The 18,732-nt window shown below is 47.1% G+C and overlaps 1 protein-coding gene across 3 annotated transcripts in view; it reads right to left on the reverse strand.

Annotated features, from left to right (window-relative positions):
- Positions 1-9,026, reverse strand: part of SLC1A7 (solute carrier family 1 member 7) — a 47,078-nt gene extending 38,052 nt beyond the window's left edge. For 2 of the 3 annotated variants that reach the window (XR_004351117.1, XM_032640448.1), the window contains exons 1-2: positions 8,703-9,026; positions 2,150-2,229 (exon numbers count right to left, since the gene is read on the reverse strand). Coding sequence is in view for 2 of the 3 variants with exons in the window: in XM_032640448.1 (XP_032496339.1) it covers positions 2,150-2,229; positions 8,703-8,879 (257 nt within the window). In the remaining variant the exon portion in view is untranslated. The remainder of the gene's footprint in view (positions 1-2,149; positions 2,230-8,702) is intronic. The other variant, XM_032640462.1, reaches the window with a different exon arrangement.
- Positions 9,027-18,732: the final 9,706 nt, after the last annotated feature.

The raw sequence follows: 18,732 nt of genomic DNA on the forward strand, positions 1-18,732 counted from the left end.
CCATGGGAGCCACTGAAGGGTTTTAGGTGAATGAATGGCATGGCCCGCTTGGCTTTTCACAAGATCATTCTGGCTACCAGGTGGAGAACAGATGAGAGGGGAAGAAAAACCAGAGCCAGGAGACCAGTGAGGTCACTGTGGAGTCTGCCCTGTGGTAGGGGTGATGCTGGGTTCTAGTTGGGGGGAAGAATCAGCTGGAGTCGCTGCTGGAAGAGCTGGGGGTGGGGGAAGAGAATAAATACGGAGGCTTGAATAACGGGGTAGGTGGAACTGCCGCTTACTGACAAGCAGAACACAGGAGAAGGAACTGGTTTGCGGGTAAAATCTCAAGTTGGTTACGCTAAACTGAAATCCTCGTGAGACATCAAGTGGCAATGTCAGGTAGGTAGTTTGAGTGGCACTCAGAGGGGAGGTTGGGGAGGGAGATCTATATTTGGAAGGGCTGGACTTGTAGGTGGTATGTTAAAGCCGTGAGGACAGATGAGAAAAGGCCTGAGAAACTACAGCGTTCAGAGTTTGAGGAAAGAGAGAGAAACTCGGCTGGGGGTGGGGGTGGGGCAGGGAGCAGACAAAGCCGGAGAGTGTAAGGCCATAGGGAGGAGTGTTTCAAGAGGGAAGGAGTGACCGACTGCTGTATCAACTGCTGTGGACAGGTCACGCAGAACAAGAACTCGGAGTGTCCTTTGGGTCTAGCAATATGGAGCCTACCGGTGACCTTGACAGATTCCCTGACTCAGTGAATGACTCAAAAGATGCATGAAGAGGAGACAACCACAGAAGTGGGTTGAGGAGTCAGGGAAAGCTTCTGGAGGGAGGTGGCCTTTCAGCAGAGCCTTGAAGGCTGAGTCCTGAGAGACCCAACTTCTGCCTGCACAATGCCGAACTGAGCTTAACAAGGCCTCCCGGGGGCAGCAGAAAGCACCGTTACCTGGCCTCCCGGGCCGGGGGGAGCATTATCTCCACCACCCTAGAGGGAAAGGGTTAGGGTTCTCAGCAGGGAGGCTGAGAAGGCTGACGACCCTGTCCCAGGGGACAGAGCCCAGTACGTCCCCCAGGACTCAGAGGCTTGTCCACTTCCCTCCCTGCGCGCAAGTCCTGGGAAGTGAGGATTCCAAACCCACGGTCTCAGAGCAAAGGGCTCTTAGACACCATCTGGAGCCACCAACTCATTACACATCTGGAAAATCTGAGACCTAGAAAGGACCAGGGGCTTGTCCAAGGTCACCAGCACACCAGTGGTAGAGACCAGGTGACCTCCAAGGATTTGCTGTGGCCCCACCCTAATGAGTAAAGACTGAATTCTTTTTTTTTTTGCGGTACATGGGCCTCTCACTGCCGCGGCCTCTCCCGCGGTGGAGCACAGGCTCCAGACGCGCAGGCCCAACGGCCATGGCTCACGGACCCAGCTGCTCTGCGGCACGTTGGATCCTTCCGGACCGGGGCACGAACCCGTGTCCTCTGCATTGGCAGGCGGACTCCCAACCACTGTGCCACCAGGGAAGCCCCAAGACTGAATTCTTTAGCCTGGCATTCAAGGTCTTTCATGATCAAGCAAGAACCCATCCTCCAACTTCATCTCCCACCTGTCTGCCCTCATACCCTGTGATCAGCCCTGTACGTTTAGCAAATAGATAGCCTCCTACAGTCCTCGCAGCAACCTTTTGGAGTAGGTGTTACTATTATCATTTTACAGATGAGGAAACGGAGGCTCAGAGAAGTCTGACCTGTCCAAGGTTCCATAGCCAGTACAGCACACAGCTGAGCCAGGATATCATCTCGTGATCATCTCCAAGGTCATCTTTTCCCCCATGTCTTGCTGCATTCACCACAAAGAACCTCTCCCTGGGAACAGTGTGTGAACTCCCTGGCCCCGAGCTACCCTGGAGTCAGGTCACGTCCTAGGACTCCAAATCACTTACTCAAGTCACTCAAATGTCCACTGAATGGGACTGAAACAACTGGTGTCACTGAATGACCCAGACTCCAGCACCTGTGCCACAGTCTATGCCCCATGAAGTCCCCAGAGTCACACCACCCAGAGCCTGCAGTCCAGCTGTCCACAGCAGGAGGAGGGCACCTACAGAATCCGTACAGAATCCTCTTCCTGCAACCCCACCCCTGACCTCCCAGCCAAACACCCGCCCCTCACCTGGAGACCACCAGCGGTAGGATCAGCATCTTCAAGATCCTCATCAAGAGCTCTCCGGGAAACTGGAAGTAACTAATTTCCTGAAAACACACCAGGAGCTGGGGTTATAGCAGGTAGTACAGACTTCACAGTCGCTTTACAATCTTCAAAGCACCATTTCATCCGTATTCTCCTGTCTAGCCCATGGACAGCAGAGTCCATGGAGAAAACACTGGCTTTGGAGCCAAGCAGACTTGGATTCTAACCTTGGCCCCCTAGAAGTAGCTGCGGCCTTAAGCAAGTTCCTTGGCCTCTCTGAGTTTTTCTCATCTGTAACACGAGGGAAATAACCACTTCCCAGGGCCACTGGGAGGCTTAAATGAGAGGATGCACATAAAGCACTTGGCAGAGGGTCTGGATGAGAGTAAATGGTCAGTAATCGCAGCAGATAACAGCTCTCCCCCACCTTTTCACCATTCACCTGCCTAGCCTTGCTACGAATCGGTCTCATGTAACAGATAAGTGGCGAGAGGGCAGGGCTGCGCACCGTTCACACATTCATTCAGCCCGTACTTTGGCAGGCATCGTACTGGGCACCCAAGAGTAAATTAGGCACAGTTCCTGCACTGGAGGAGTTGTCAGTCTACTTGATGAAAAGACTGACTCATAAACAGCATTTTTGAGTCAGTTTCCCTTCTGTACTGGGTTCCCTCGCCCCACACTTTCGTAAATTCTTACCCGACCCTTGAAGCAGGGCTCACATTTAAAATGCTGAAAGAGAGAGAATCCGATTGGTTTGTGAGACACCACTCTCAATATTAAAGAGCCCTTACTGGGCAGAGTTCCTGCGTCGGGCTTCCTCCTGGGCTGCTGGTTCCAGCCTATCTGCCGGCCCTTGGATTAGTGCGCCAAGCCCTTGCTCAGTCAGCTCTCGCCAGAGTAACCGGTCACATGACTGGAACCTAACAGCGGAAGAGGAAGTATCCCAAAGCCCAGTTAAGTTTGAATTTCAGATAAACAACAAATATTGGTTCTTTACTTATACTAAAAATTATTTGTTGTTTATCCGAAATTCAAATTTAACTGGATGTGCTCTTTTAAAATTTTTACATTTAACTTAGTTCAATTTTGCTATTTCTGGCAATGCTCGCTTGAGTCCACTTTCCTCAGAGGGTAAGCTTCTGGGTGAGGCCAGTACGTGGACTTGCAAACACCATCTGACTTAAATTTTTGTACTTGTAACTTTTTTTTTTTTTTAAACACAAAGCCAAACATAACCCTTGGTTACTGGCCTGATGCTTTGAAAAGTCGCAAATTATAGAATGTTGGTGCTGAGAAGGGGTTTTACAGATCTCCTAGTTCAGCTGACAACACATTTTACAGATGAGGGAGCTGAGCCAGGAGAGGGAGGTGATTTGCCCGCAGAGTGAGTTAGTGACAGTGCAGGACCGGAAAACAGGCCTCCTAGTCCCCTTCTGTTACCATTTCCAACACACCAGAAAATCAGCTTTTAAAAATTTACCCATCGTGGCTATGTCTTTTGAATTAATTTTAATCCCTGTGTATCTTCTTTAATTTAGATAGCACTATAATGATAAAAAGGCAGCCGTTCCTCACCCATCTCTATGCTTAACCCCAACTTCCCAGGAGTGACCATCCCCAACTCCTCTACCTGTTTTTCCTTTAGTATTGTTATTTGTAAATAATATGGTTATAATGCTATTTCGAGATATATCTTTTTGACATCTATTAACTTCCCTACCATGACAGATGAGGACTTAGATCTTACTCCTTTTTTCCTCCTACCATTTCACCATTATATCAATTTTTGGTTAAACTAATTGCCAAGGTTTAAAATATTTTGATCACAAAATATTGCTCACTGTTGAGCCAACCATGCCTCCTTTCTGTACAACCTTCAGTTTTTCCCTGAAGTTAAGAATTGACTGATTTTTCATTTACCTTGTTTTCTGTGAGCCACTCGTTAATTTCTTCCAAGTGTTTTAACATTGCTTTTTAAATGTCTAACAATAGTATTTTCTATATACTCAAACACACAGGTCCGTTTCTAGGCCCCTGGGACCGCAGTGCAAGAGCTCTCCATCCTCTTGTTCCAGGTTGGACAGATTGCTCTCTAGGCCCAGTGGTTGTCATGGGTCTCTTCTTCGCTGTCATTCTGGGACTTTTTCCCATATCGGAACCCTTCTTTCCTGGATCCCTTGCCTTCTTGGCTTCTTTGTTTTGCTGGAATATCTCCTTTGGTAGCTTCCTAGTAAGCGTGAATGGGAGAGAAACTTCTGAGTCTTACGTAGTAAAAATTTTTTATTCTAGCTTTAACTCTGATAATAGATTGGCTATATATAAGACTCTTAGTTTAAAGAATTTCCCCTCCAAATTTCAAAGGTGTTTCCTCTTTGTCTTCTAGATTCCAGTGTTGCATAAGATGTTGGGAGCCTTACTTCCTATTCTTTACATTAGACCCAGTTTATTCCCTCAGAACCATCTAAGGATCACCTATTTATCTCCAGTTTTTCTGTACTTTTCATGAAGACGTACCATGGTATGAGATTTTCTCCTTTCTTTTTAAAAAGTTCATAGTGCTGGGGTTTCCCTGGTGGCGCAGTGGTTGAGAGTCCGCCTGCCGATGCAGGGGACACGGGTTCGTGCCCCGGTCCGGGAAGATCCCACATGCCGCGGAGCGGCTGGGCCCGTGAGCCATGGCCGTTGAGCCTGTGCATCCGGAGCCTGTGCTCCGCAACGCGAGAGGCCACAACAGTGGGAGGCCCGCGTACCGCAAAAAAAAAAAAAAAAAAAAAATTCACAGTGCTGTGCATACCTTTTACTTCAGAGAAATGTTCTTGTTTTTTCTGTGAAATTTTTCTCTCCATTTTTTTTCTGTTAGCTCTCTTTAAAACTCTTATTAGTAACTTGAATGTTAGACATTCTAATTTTCTTATATGTTTCTATTTTTAGCTCATTTTGTTTTACCTTCTGGGAGAGTTCTGCAGCTTTATCCCAGCTATTGATATTTTTATCTTGGCTCATCTATTTTTAATTTCCCAAAGTTCTTTCTTGTTCTCGAATCGTTTCTTCTTTTTGCACCCTGTTCTATTTTATGGTCACTGTACCTTCTCTCATATCTTCAAAGAACTTGAGGAAAGATTTTAAGAGTTTTCTTCTACTCCCTGCATTGCCTCTGCTTCATTAGAGACCTACCGTTCTGTTCGTTTGGTCTTCGGCTTCTGCTTGTGTATAAGTGTGACACACTAAACTGCTGTGTGCATGAGTGGGACTTGTCAACTGATGGCTCCTCAAGGAAGGCTAACAGGTGAAGATGTAGCTTTTTCACTGGGGGGAGGGTGAGATGGGGAGAATTCCCCTTCACAGCAGAATTTGGAGATCTTTCCTCTGAGGCTTCAGTGAGACAAGTCCCTTCCTGCCTCTGGCTGTGTGTGGGGTGGGAGGTGGGGGGATGGGCTGTACTTAAGCCCAGCTGACAGCAGTCTTGTGGGGACCCCCCGCTCAAGATGCCGATGTCCACTAATTCACCTGAAGCATGCGCCTCACCACCTCCCCTCCCCCAACGCTTACAGGTGGGCCTAACATCCCTAAGTCAAGCTTCTCTGGTTCCTTGGGACAGGCAGGGGGATAGAGTTAGTGGATGAGGGGTCCCCTGATTACATGAACTGTAAGGGACCTAGGGGTCGAACTGCTCCAGTTACAAAATTCTAACCAACGTCCCTGATTTCAGCTGCATGCTTAACCCTTGCCTCCTGCAGCGCCTTGCACTTTCAGGTCCAGAGCCCTTCTGGAGTTCTCCAAGACAAACTCAGGTGGTATCTGCTGTCATTCTGCTTCTACAGACACAAGATTTCAGCTTTCTGTGCTCTACTAAATGAGATCATTCAACTCTGTCCACTTCCCATCCAGGAATTATTGTCATTCCTCGACTTCTTTTCTCGGTTGTCTCCGTTTCTATTGTCTTCGTTCTTGGGAGTTTATATTTTTAAACAATTCCATTACTACAATTTTAGTGGTATCCCAGGAAGTAAAGAAAAATGGGTACAATTATAAATTCATCATGATTTAACTGGAACTCTCAAAATGATCTATATTTTTAAATGAGATACTTATTTCCAAAGATAAATCTTGTGATTTTGTAAGTTCTTTTCACAAATAGGACATTCTACCATTTTGCGTATTGTTTATGATTTTTGCCTTGTTGCATAAGCTTACGAAATAAGAAGGGTTTGGTTTCTGAGTCACAGGCAGAGATCAAATAAACAACTCCTGGATTTCAAAATAAGATGCTGAGAAAGCCAATCTCTGACAAGTAATTGTTCTAAGACTCCACATCCTTCCTTCAATTTATCTGGCAGGTTAATCCAGACCAGAACATGTTAGCGCTTCCAAACAGATGGGGAAGGCAGCTTTGGCAAAGGAGGCGCCAGATGAGTTTGGCTTTTAAGAATAGGCATTCCAATTTGTTTTCACAAAATAATCTTCCTGCGAGAAATATATTTTAGTTGCTGAGGAAAATTAAAGAAAGTGGCTTGCAAATTGTTTCTGCCGTTGCCAATTTAATTCAGGCATTAGTTGAGGGTTCTCTCTGTGACACTGAGCTAGGCTCACCTTTTGGTCCAAGAAAGCCCATGTGATAGTCAGCAAGTCAAAGGCTGATGGGAGAAATAGACTCTGAACAAACAGCTCTGAAGCAAGACCTCCAGCAGCTGGGTTCCAGTGGAGGGATGAGCACGGGGTGAGTGTGGGAGGAGAGTGGGCAGATGTGGGTAGGTCTGGAAGAATTTTCATAAGATACGGGATCTATGAGGCGGTTCTTGACGTTGGTAGGACTTGGACAGGTGGGTAAGGGAGGGAGGAGTAAAGTAACACTCACTAAGCACCCGCTGTATCCAGGCACTGATGAATCCTTGTTTACTCCTCACAGCAATTCTAGCAGACATACAGTCCCACCCTCCTCCATTTTACAGATAACGAAACTGAGCTCCAGAAAGGAGACAGGAGTTGGCCTAGGGCCACACAGCCATTCACTAGTAGAGTCCAAGTTCCGGGTTCCTCTGACTCCAGAGTCTATGCTTCTCCCTAAATAACTGATAGCACCTTAACAGTGTAACTATAGTAATAGCGGGCTCGATTCCCAGAGAGGCGTGTTTTCCTTTTAATGGAAGACGAAATCCGATACCTTGAGCCCCATTGTAGAGAACATATTAGATATCACTGAACTGCAGGAAGAGGAATATTATGAAATAAGGAGTCTTCCAGGAGCCCACTGACAAAAACTCTCCTTGACCAAACTTTAGACCGGCCATTCTGAGCCCTCTTTTCAACTAAACCTCATCCTTTCTTCGTCCTGCTTCACCCATTTGTAGCGAAAGCCCTGCTAAGTCAATTTAGTGAGAATCCCCCCAACTCTGCCTTCAACAAAGACCTTGTTAGTGGGTTTAGCAAGACTCCCCCTCCCCTATCCTTGATGTCTCCTCTTAGTAATTTTCTAGTCACTGACCTCACTGTGCTCATTGGCTGTAAATCCCCAGCTGCAGTGGCCATATTTGAGTTGCTCCTGATCGCTCTCCCCTGTCGCCATAGTCTTAACACCTACCAATCACAGTAGTCCTGAATAAAGTCCTCCTTACCGTTTAACAGTGTTAGAAAAGTTTTGCCTTCGACAGCATGAGTGCCCCTCCGTCTCCCGCATGAGATGAGCGCTAAGTGAGAAGAGGGCCCTTCCCCAGGCAAGGCATCGTCACCCTTGCAGTTACACAGGCCAGAACCCTGGGGGCCCGCATTGCCTCCCTGTCCCCCCAACCCCACATCCAATCAGCCACCACATCCTGAAGCTACCTCTTTGGGAAACAGTTCTCAGATCTGCCCTGCTCGTCCCCACTGTCATGTCTCACCCCTCACCTGGCCCCCTGCCAGTCCCGCCATGACCCCATCCTCCACTCAGCACCAGAGGGATGTCTCTAAGCTCAGGTCTGACCATATCATGGCTCAAAGCTTCTCGTGGTTGCCCCAAGCCCGTGCTCGGTGGTGGGATCTAGAGGCCTGATGGCCCCTGTGCTCTAGCCCCTGCCTCACAGCGTATGTTCCAGCTGCTGTGAACAGCTTGCTCCACCTGCCCCTGCCCCCAGCCCCCCGCAAACCTTTCATGCCACTGTGCCTTGCTTCTGCTGTTACCTCTGCCTAGAATGCCCATTCCGGCTCTCTGCCCATGAGCTGCTTTAGGAGGTATTCTCTGATGCCTGCTTTGCATGCTTATAGGATCCCATTCTGCCCTACCCTACAGCTCTTAGCCTGTGGTTATTCCAAGAAGGCATCCTTACCTCTCTTTCACCTGGAGATGCTGGTGTGAAACCACTTCCTCTCTCACTCTAGTCCTGCAATGAGTTTATCACACCCACTTCACAGAGGAGAAAACTGGGACCCAGAGAGGCAAAGTGACCCACTGTCATGTCATCAGGGAGCCATGGAGTGGGAATGTGACCCCCAGATTCCTCAGGCCCACCCAACCCTCCGAGATGGGGACCCGTGATGTCCCGCATGGCTGGCTGACCTGTGGTGAGAGGTGCCGGGTCCTCAGGAAGAAGCCGAGGAGGCAGCCCACGGTGACAGAGAGCACAGACAGGATGAGCAGTCCATTCCGCCTGCACACATCCCGCCCTCGTGCCAGGATGGCACCCAGCACCATGGCGAGCCCAGCCTGCTGGCCCAGGGCACAGCACCATTCCATGCACGGGAGGCCAGCCCGGGCACAGGGTCCTGGCTGGGGGCTCTGGCTCCTCAGCCGGCAGGTGGTCAGGGTTGCTAAGCGCTAGTTGCCAGCCCCACGGCCATGGCCCGCATGGTTGCCCCAGAGGGAGGCCACAATCCTATTACCAACTGCATCATTAGGAGCCGGGAGCAGATTAGAGCCTGGGAAATTAGAGCAGGCCATGTGGTTGGGGGATCAGACCTCAAAGCCAAGTGCTCCTTTTAGAAAGGGGAGGGGACAGGGGACTGGTGGGAGGAAGAAGAGAAACATTTGTTTGGTTGGTTTGATTTTTACCTCCACTTCATTCCAGAAAGCATTGAAGGCAAGGCAATAACTGGCAATAATAAATAACAATAGACTAGCAAAATAATGAATAACTAGCAATGCTAGCCATCGTCAGCATTAAGCATTTATTGTACACCAAGTGCTGTTCTAGACACACATTACTTGTATTAGCACATTTAATCCTAGCACTAAACCCAAGAAGGAAGTACTCTAAGTGTCATTTTACAGATGAGGAAACTGAGGCAAAGAGAGGTCAGGAAACGAGCAGGTTGTGTGGGAGTCCTGTTCCAGTTGCATTACCTGTGTGAACCATGGGGAATCACCCCAACAACCCCAGGGTTCCAACCTTCATTTTACTGAAAGTAAAATGAGATTGAGACCCCAGGAGCCGGAGTCCCTTGGCCATGGGACTCTGGCCAGAGCTAGCAAGTAGCAGAGTGGAAATCAGGCCTACGTTGTTTGGTTCCCACCACGTGTCCAGGTGGATGGGTTCAAAGGTGCTTCCCAGTATTGTGGGGAATGTAGGATCTGAGTCCAGTGGACCCGAGTTCAAACTTGGGCTGTGTTACCCGTTGTGAGGTATGTCCTTCAGGGCTGCTTTAAGCCTAAAACTGGGAACCCTGTAGGTTCTCAGGGCTTATTATTTTTAGAGACGACAGTGCCCAAGGGACCTACATTCAAGTGCCAGCTCTGCCATTTACTAGTTGTGTGATCCTGGACCAGCCATTTAAGAGCACACTGCCTCAGTGTGTTCTTTCCCCAACCAAGCAGACATAATAATAGCATCTAATTTGTTAGGACTGGTGCAACATTGCATCCAGAGAACATTTGTGAAAGCAGGAATGAACTGCAACATGCCAAGCAGGGAAATGGCTGTTAGGGTCACCATCTATATTTAGCGTTTTTAGATAAAGGTGTTTTTTTGTTTGTTTTGGGGGGGGTTGTTTGCTTGTTTTGTTTTGTTTTTTGCTATTTCTAGTGGCCTGGCCTGCCCTTTAAAGCCAGAGGGAATTAACTCTCGTCTATTTCACCAGGAGTCTGTAATCTCATTAGGGGCAGTCAGATGACAGCAGGGAGCTCTGTCTGTGGGTCTGTGGTGGGCTGTGTGTGCACAAGGCTGCCTCCCCTGACAAAGGGGACAGGGCCAAGAAAGTGCCAGTGGTCTTGGTGGAGGGGACTGCAGTGCAGGCCCCGAAGCCATGGGCAGAGCCCCGAACTGGGAAGGGACCCTCAGATTCTGGTCTCAACCAGCTCTGTGACCTTGCCCTCTCTGGACCTCAGTCCTGCCCTCCTTAGAATGAGAGAAACAGCCTAGGTGCTTTCTAAGGATCCCTTGGTTCAACGAGCCAACCTTCCAAATCCCCTGCTCTTTGCCAGTAGCTTTGTGGGTGTGGGGATGGATACAGGCTCTGAGAGTGATTTTTTTCCCTCCAACTCTGACTCTTAAAAGCAAGAAACTACTGATGCACCTTCAACTCCAACAAATGCCTCATTTTCCGGTTGGCCAGGTGGATTAGCTGCTGTCTAAAAGAGAAAACATTCTGAGTAGATATTTGGATTTGCACTTAATGTTCAGGCCTGGCCTTTAGCCGTGAAGTAGGTGAGTTTGGCTTTTGCATTTCAGTTCCAAGACTCTGGATCCCATGGTGCCCTCACAACTGTCCCTGCCTGCCTCCTGTCCCTCACACTGTGACATGACCACCTCCCAGGCTCCAGGCCTTTCCTTCCGTTGCTCCCACTGTCTTCAACAGGAAAGTTACAATTCATTCAAGCAAATGTTCTTATAGCACCATCTCATGTCATCCCTCCTGGGTACTGGGGAGATACCAAGACTATTGAGGTGCTCTAGGAAAGGACTAATTCACACCAAAGTGTAAGTGACTGATAACAGCTTACTAAGGATATTTGCAAATCAAATAGAAAGCTCCTGGTTAAGAACCCTTTAATAGCTCCCCATTGCCCATAGAATCAATTGTCTTGCAATGTTACTAGATGTGCAAAATTTTTTCCATAATTAAAAACAAGTCAGGAAAAGTTGGATGAAATAAAGTTAAGCCCATTCTTTACTCCAGGAAGCTCAAAATCAGACTGCTCAAGTTCATATCTTAGCTCTACCACTTACCAGCTGTGTGACCTTTACCCCCCTATAAAATTTCTTAACCTCTCTATAAAATAGGAATGATACAACAGGACCTAGTTCATAGGGTTGTGAGGTGGGTCCGATTTGGTGATGCCTGCCTGGTGCCTTGCAGACACTCACAGGTGGTTACTATTAGTTTTAGCAAAACCTTTACAAAATTCACATATGTCGGAGGAAGTCTCCACGTGGGGGACACAGAAACCCAGCCCTCTTCTGGAGCTGAGGGTTCCATGGGTCTAGTGTTTGGGGAATACACACTGGAACACTGCTGCCCCCAGGATGAAGTCCCTGGCTCTGAGGTCCTCAGGAGCTTTGCTCACCTCTCCAGCACGCCGCCTGGGCCTGCTCGGCGTCATACCTTGAGTTCCTTTAATACCAAACAACTTTGAGTTCCTTGAGCCCTGCATCCTCTCTCAGGCCTCCACACCTATGCGCATGCTATTTCCTCTGCCTGGAAGGTCTTTGTCTCTAAAGTCACAGGTCAAATGCCCCATCTTCCCTGAAACCTTCGCTGACCTCCCCAGATACACACCCCCTCCCTCCCCTCCCACTAACTCAGGTCCTTCCTCAGTCACCACTGGGGATTAACCCCAGTTCCCGCCCCCCCCCTTTTTTTTTTGGCCACACCACACATCTTGTGGGATCTCAGTTCCCCGACCTGGGATTGAACCTGGGCCACAGCAGTGAAAGCCCGGAATCCTAACCATTAGGCCACCAGGAAACTCCCCCCAGTTCCCTTTTAAGTGGCTCTGACAAGGAAGTAAAAATCTGTGAGAATAAAATTAAGTCTCTGTTATCGTGTTATTTGGAAACACCTTGATGGTTCATCCCCAAAGTTAGAGGGGAGCCCGGGGGAGCCCCAAGGGGCAAGGAGTTGCCCTCCAGAGCAGCTGAAACTGATGGGCAGCAGGAAGCCCGGGAGATGCTTCTTGGGAGATTTGAGCTGCACTGATTAAGATGCTATGGGCACAGAAGATAAACAGTGTTGTCAAAAAAGAGCCCCAAATCACAAGAGCTGCCCACTGTGCAGGAGTGAGTTTGCAGTCCGGCTTTTTCTCACCACGGCAACCCTGTGCAGGATGTGCCACGGTAGACAGCTGCAGGGTCAGTTTATTTGCTAATTATTAATGATTCTCCAGGGCCAGCAGAGGGGTCAGTTCAGCCCAGGAAGGTGGGTGGAGGAAGGCTTCTCGGAGGAGGGGTCATTTAGTCAGAGACCTGAACGAGCCAGGAGTTAACCTGGGGATGGGGGGCAGGCGCTGGTCGAGGGGGAGGCAAGAGGAGAGCTTGTTCCAAAGAGGGGCCCAGGCTGGAGATGCAAGAGCTGCTTCTGGGAACCCTCGACCCAGTGGGCTGGAGCGGCCAGCAGGCCTGGGGCCTCACTCCTTCCACCATGTATCAAAGTGAGTTTAGGTTGAGCTCTCTGAGCTCCCAGCTGGGTTTATGGTGTTGACAGCTCTGGGTCTGTTGGCTGCTTTTCAGAGACATACCAGAGGCGCCTTCATCTCCTCCCTGACACGTCTCCCAGCTCATTGTAGGCTGGGCCCTTCTCGGAAGGTTTTCTGTGGACAGCTAACCAAGCTGGGTGTGGATTCCTGTGAGCGTTAGTCACCGAGGGGCTGTCCGACCTCCGCTGAGGCTGGTCCTTTCCTGTGTTTGCCTCAGGATGGGATAAAGTGACATTCCTGTGACAGTCGCCTTCCTTCTTCCATTTCCAGCCCCCTGTCTAGATTCTTCATCTATAGAAGTGGCCTCGAGCACCCACGAAACCACTCAGTTGCTGTTTGTTGAGCACCTATTATGTGTCAGGCTCTGCCAAAGAGCCTCGCACCAGAGGGAGCCAGTGATTGATTCAGCCCCTCCATAGGAACTGCTGAATCCAGTCAAGTGTTGAGGTACAGAAGAAGGGCACAAGTTCTGGTTCTGTTCAGTCCAATACAGTAGCACTACTTAAAATGAAATTAATGAAAACTAAAGTTTAAAATTCAGTTCTCTGAGATGAGATGTCCCAGCTCAAGCAATAAGGCAGAAAAAAGGGGCAAATTCCTCCTTCCTCTGTCCTTTTGTTCTATCCCAGCCCTCAACAGATTGGAGGCCGCCCATCCACACTGGGGAAGGCCATCTACTTTCCTCCATCCGCTGATCCAAATGCTAATTTCAGCCAGAAACACTCTCACAGACACACAGAAATAATGCTTAACCAGATATCTGGGCATCCACTGATCCAGTCAAATTGACACATAAAATTAACTACTGCAGTCCTTGAAAAGAGTTTCTGGTCACCTGGTGTGTGTAGACTTTGACAAGGACAGCTGGTGCCAAACCAATGTTGTCATCACTTGAGCCATTGAATCAAATAAATGGACTGCTAGCCACACCTACATAAATTTGGGACTTGTTCAAGCACGCACACTTAAACTTGCTTCAGTAGAGTTTTCTTCACTGAAAACAACACTGATCAATTTGTAATGTGATTAAAATGTTACGATAACAAGGAGAATATATGTCCTGACATAAAAAAATAAAAAATAATAAACAATAACAGTAAGAGGAAAAAAAAAAAGAATTTAGAGGTGGTGATAGCAGAGCATTAAACCAAGCATGGAGCCCTTCTGATGCCCATGAAACCAGTCCTGTTTACAAGACTGGCTGGTGAGGCTTTCAAGAACCCAAGGGCTAGAGTAGAACTGAGCTGCAGAGACCTTCTGAACTAGGTGCTCAGAATTCTCTCTCTCACCCGCTCTCCTTTCTGCCTGTCTGATCCATTCATTCATTCTTCCTTCAACACAGGTTTACTGACACCTCGTGTAGGATGGTGATTAAGAGCACAGACTCTGGAACCATATGACTGGTGTTTGAATTCCAGTTCCTAGACCAATGATCTGTGTGACTTTAGGCAAGTGACCCTGTGTCTCAGTTTTCCCATATGGAATATGGTGATAATATTATTCTATCCTATAGGGTTGTTATGTGGATTAAATGAATTACATGTGTGAAGCACTTAGGACAGTTGTCTATATATTTGTTCCTATTATTATCATTATTACTATGTTCCAGGCATATACTAGGGATATGGCAATGAACAGAAATAGTCAACAATCTCTGCTCTCATAGGGCTTACGTTTTGGTGGTGATATTTGTGCTACATTATTCTTTCTCTAATGGAGAAAATGGAGCATTTCCACTACTGCTCTGGTCCAGGTGGAGGAAACATGGCTACCAGAGCTCCCTTTCACTCCAAGTCCAAAATTCCCAGTGTAGGTTCTGATTGGCCCAGCTTAGACCAATCATCTGTGGCTAGTAGGGGCAGGGGGCAGGGTTACATTGTTTAAAATTGCTACTCTCATGGAAACCCTGTAGATGTATGTGGTAGCAATTAGAAAAGTGGACTGAATAGACACAGCAAAGTAGTACATTATCCTAGTCATTCAGCTCTTGGCTTTCTTTTCTTTCTTGTATAAAATGCCTAACATCTTATCCCCTGTAAGCCTGCTCCAGAACTTAGGATCAGCTGCTCAACTTTCATCATTGCTCTGCCTTCTCTGATGCCTATCTCTCCCCTTTATGGCAGCAGGCACCTGGGGCCCCACCCACAGTGGGCTCAGAACAGACTGCAGGCCACCGTCTGGTCCAGGTGATTTCTTACTCCTCAGCCCACTGCTTCTCACTTGTTTGGGCCCACAAGGCCACCAACTTAGTGAACCAGCATTCAACACTCAGGCTTAAAGACCACAAGGAGCCCTAGACATTCTGGAACATTCTCTGAGGCCCAAAGAGAGAAAGGAACCTGGGCAAAGTCACTGGAAACTAGGTGTCAGGTCAGGAACAGAATTGGGGTCTTCCTCTCCCTACTCTTCCGTCTTCCCTAAACCTGGGAACACTCCGCAAAGAATCGTTCTGCTGTTGGCTGTTATTTTGCAGCCTGTCTCCTTTATGGTCTAGACTTTGCTTCTACCTCCTAACTTGCATGGCAGTAACTGTATGGACCTTCTTCTGGGACAAGCCCCCTCCCCTCCCCCTGCCCACTGATTCCTGTACAACCTGTGTCCAGGCTCTTGCTACTGCTGCCTCTGGCAGTCAGATGCTCTTTTCCTTTGGGAAGGTGCTGAGGTCAGTGGTTGCTGAATGGGAGAGGCAGGGCGGGGGACACAGGACAGCTGTCTGCAGAGCCACAGTGGTCAGTGACTGGGGAAAGACTTGGGGAGTTGGGACCACGGATGTTAGGGAATCAGATTAAGAAATTGAACAGGGAATGGATCCAGCCTTAGTTTCTGATGAAAGCTGCGGTGAGAGTAGGCCAATGCACAGAGGCTCAGGACGGAGGGTGAACAAGTCAGGGGAAGGGCAAAGATTTAGGTTCCTGTTCCAGTATTGAGGGATGCTTTCGGGGAAGTCATTTGACCTCCCAGAGCCTTAGCTTTCTCAGCTCAAAGATGACTCCTTGCTTCATGAGGCTGCAATGGGGCTGTGAGACAGGCAAACACAGTGGTGGGGAAGAGGGCTTTGGTGTCAGACAGACCTGAATGTAAACCCAGCCCCACCATTAACTAGCCTTGTGACTTTTTAGGCATGTGGCCTCACTGCCCTGAATCTGTTTTTCCTCACCTATGAAATGAGGATATTAATTATACATAACTCATAGGGCTTGGGGAAGTTTCAATAGAATCTTACATGAATAATAATTAATACAGAGCTTGGCACGTACTAACTGCTCAGTAAATGGTTGCAAGGTATAGAGACCCCAATGAAGAAAACTTAAACTTAAAAGAGCAATTTATTCAAAAGCTCTTGAACCTTCCCTCCTTCCCACCACATCCCCATTTCACAATTGCTCAGCGTTTTAGAACCTGACAACCACATATATCTAAGAATGGAATAGGCTACCTCTGAAGGCAGTAAATTCCTTGTTCCCAGAGAAAAACAAAAAAAGCTGGGAGATGTCTTGGAGGGCACATGACAGAAGGGATTCAAGCAACTAATGGTATAGGGGTGAGGGGAGAAGGGCACTGGGCTACAGCCCTCAGCGATCTTTTCCAGACCCTCTCCCTCACAGAGTCCACCCCCACCCCAGATGTAGAGGTGGGTGGTGACCACTGAAAACTCTTATCTAGGCAACACTAAAGAAAATCCTGCTGAGAACTGGCCACCAGGAAAGTCCACTGTAAACAGGTCTCTCCACATCATCACACATACCTGTGTTTGGATTTCCCCTTCGTAGAGCCGGGGGCTGGTCCTACGAGAGGAAATGGCTCAGGTGGCTGGCCAGCGGACTCCTTCAGTCACAGCCTGGCCAAAGAGGGGTCTGCAGTGATCACAGAGAATCTCCAGGCCAGAGATGAGACTTCATGGGAGCAGCAATGAGGAGTTCAGGGAAGCAGTTCACAAAGCTGCCCTCCTGGGCCTTCTCAGACAGCCAGACCAGACATTAGACCTGGGCACAACTGCAGACTGGTCATCTGATCAAATGATTCTCCTCTCTGGGAGGAAGGGGTGCGGCACAGTCCCTTGGGGGGCATGGCACAACTTCTGAAGGAGATTTGGCTTTCAAAAGCATGCCCAATACCACAATTTCATTTTGGAAAATAAACACAAATCCCCTTTTCTTTTACTCCATGAGCCACAGAGTAAAGCTCAACAAAAACTTCTTGGCTGGTGGTACTGTTTCTACCTAACCCCGCCGGCCAAGAAAATTCCCAAAAAGCTAGGGGAGGGAATGTTCCCCTGGAAGGCCCACATCATAATCTCTGGGGAGTATGAAACTTTTCTGTTCTTCCAAAGAGAGTATGTGTTCAAAAGACTACAAAAGGTCAGAAGTGAGCTGGTTCTGAGTTGTAATTAAATCTTATCTTTTCTCATTAAGTCCAGGACTCTTTAATGCATTGATTGATTGAATGATTGTTATGTGGCACTTGAGGAAAACAATATGGGCAATGGTATTTAGAATTTTTAGCCGTTAGCTTGAGTTAAGAGGTCAAGGTCAGGGGTTGGCTCCTGTTGGGGTCCGTAAGGCTGGCTCAGCTCCTTGGTCCCAAACTCTTACGAAGGGGCAAGTTCGCTCTAGCAGAAGGCTGCTGTGCTTCCCTGATCAGTAAAATCTAAGGATGCCATAATTAAGAACATAAGTCTTAACCATCTCATGTGCTGAATATTTAAAAGAGGAATTTTATTTTATGTCTCTCTTCTCTTCCCAAAGTAACCAGTCTCCCAAGCTTTGTGTTTTATCGTTCTACTGCTTTTCTTTATAGATTTGAATGTATTGGTTTTGCCTATTTCTGAACTTATGTAAATTGATGCTATTGAATTTTTTCTCCACTTTATATCATGGTCTAGAGATTCAGTGTCATCGAGTGTAGCTATAATTTCTTTTTTCTATGTTATGTAATATTCCGTGGTATGAATGGAATATACATATATATATATATTGTTTTTGTTTGTTTGTTTTTGTTTTTTGGCTGTGCTGAGCAGCTAGTGAGACCTTAGTTCCCCGACCAGGGACTAAACCCGGGCCATGCAGTGAAGTTGCCGAGTCCTAACCACTGGACCACCAGGGAATTCCCTGGAATATTATATATTTATCATATATTGTAGATAGACATTTGTGTTTTTTCCAGTTTTGGACTATCATGAATAATGCCACTATAAACGTTAACTGCAACTGCACTTGTGCAAAACTCTCTCTAGGTTATATACATTGCAATGAAATTGCTCGCTCATAGGTTATGCAGAGGTTCAACTTTACTAGGTAATGCCACCTCTTTTCCAGATTACTTTTACCAATTGATAGATTCATCCACAATCTATGAACGTTCCCTTGCTCCACGTGTACACCAACATTTGGTATAGATTAATTTTTAACTCTTGCCGATCTGGTAGGTGTGAAATAGTATTACATTATGGTGTCTATTTGTAACCCTGATTACTGAAATTAAATATATTTAATATGTTTTTGAGCCATCTGTGTTTCCTTTTCGGTAAAGTTCCTGTTCTTTTGCCCATTGTTAATTGGGTTGTTTATCTTCTCTTATTGATTTATCTTCTTTATATAATCTTTTTTACCTGTTTTATATAACCTGGCTATTAACTCTATCATTTATATGCATTTCCCTGTTTATGGCTTATCTATGATATCTTTAGATAAACAGAATTTATAACTATTAATGTAATTGAATGTATCAGTCTTTTTCTTTATGATTTGTCTGTGTCTTATTTTAAAAATCTCCCCTCCTCTATTAAATTACTCTTTTATGTAAATTTCTAAGAATTGTGTACTTTTACTTTTCTCATATGGGTCTAACCAACTGGTTAAAGACTAATTTAACAGTCTACTATCATGTTTTCCTTAAGGTTAGCTAATTGTCCCAGTACCACATGTTGAAAAATCCATCCTTTCACCTTGAACTAAAATGT

The sequence above is a fragment of the Phocoena sinus genome, chromosome 1, assembly GCF_008692025.1.
Source record: "Phocoena sinus isolate mPhoSin1 chromosome 1, mPhoSin1.pri, whole genome shotgun sequence".
Lineage (NCBI taxonomy): Eukaryota > Metazoa > Chordata > Mammalia > Artiodactyla > Phocoenidae > Phocoena > Phocoena sinus.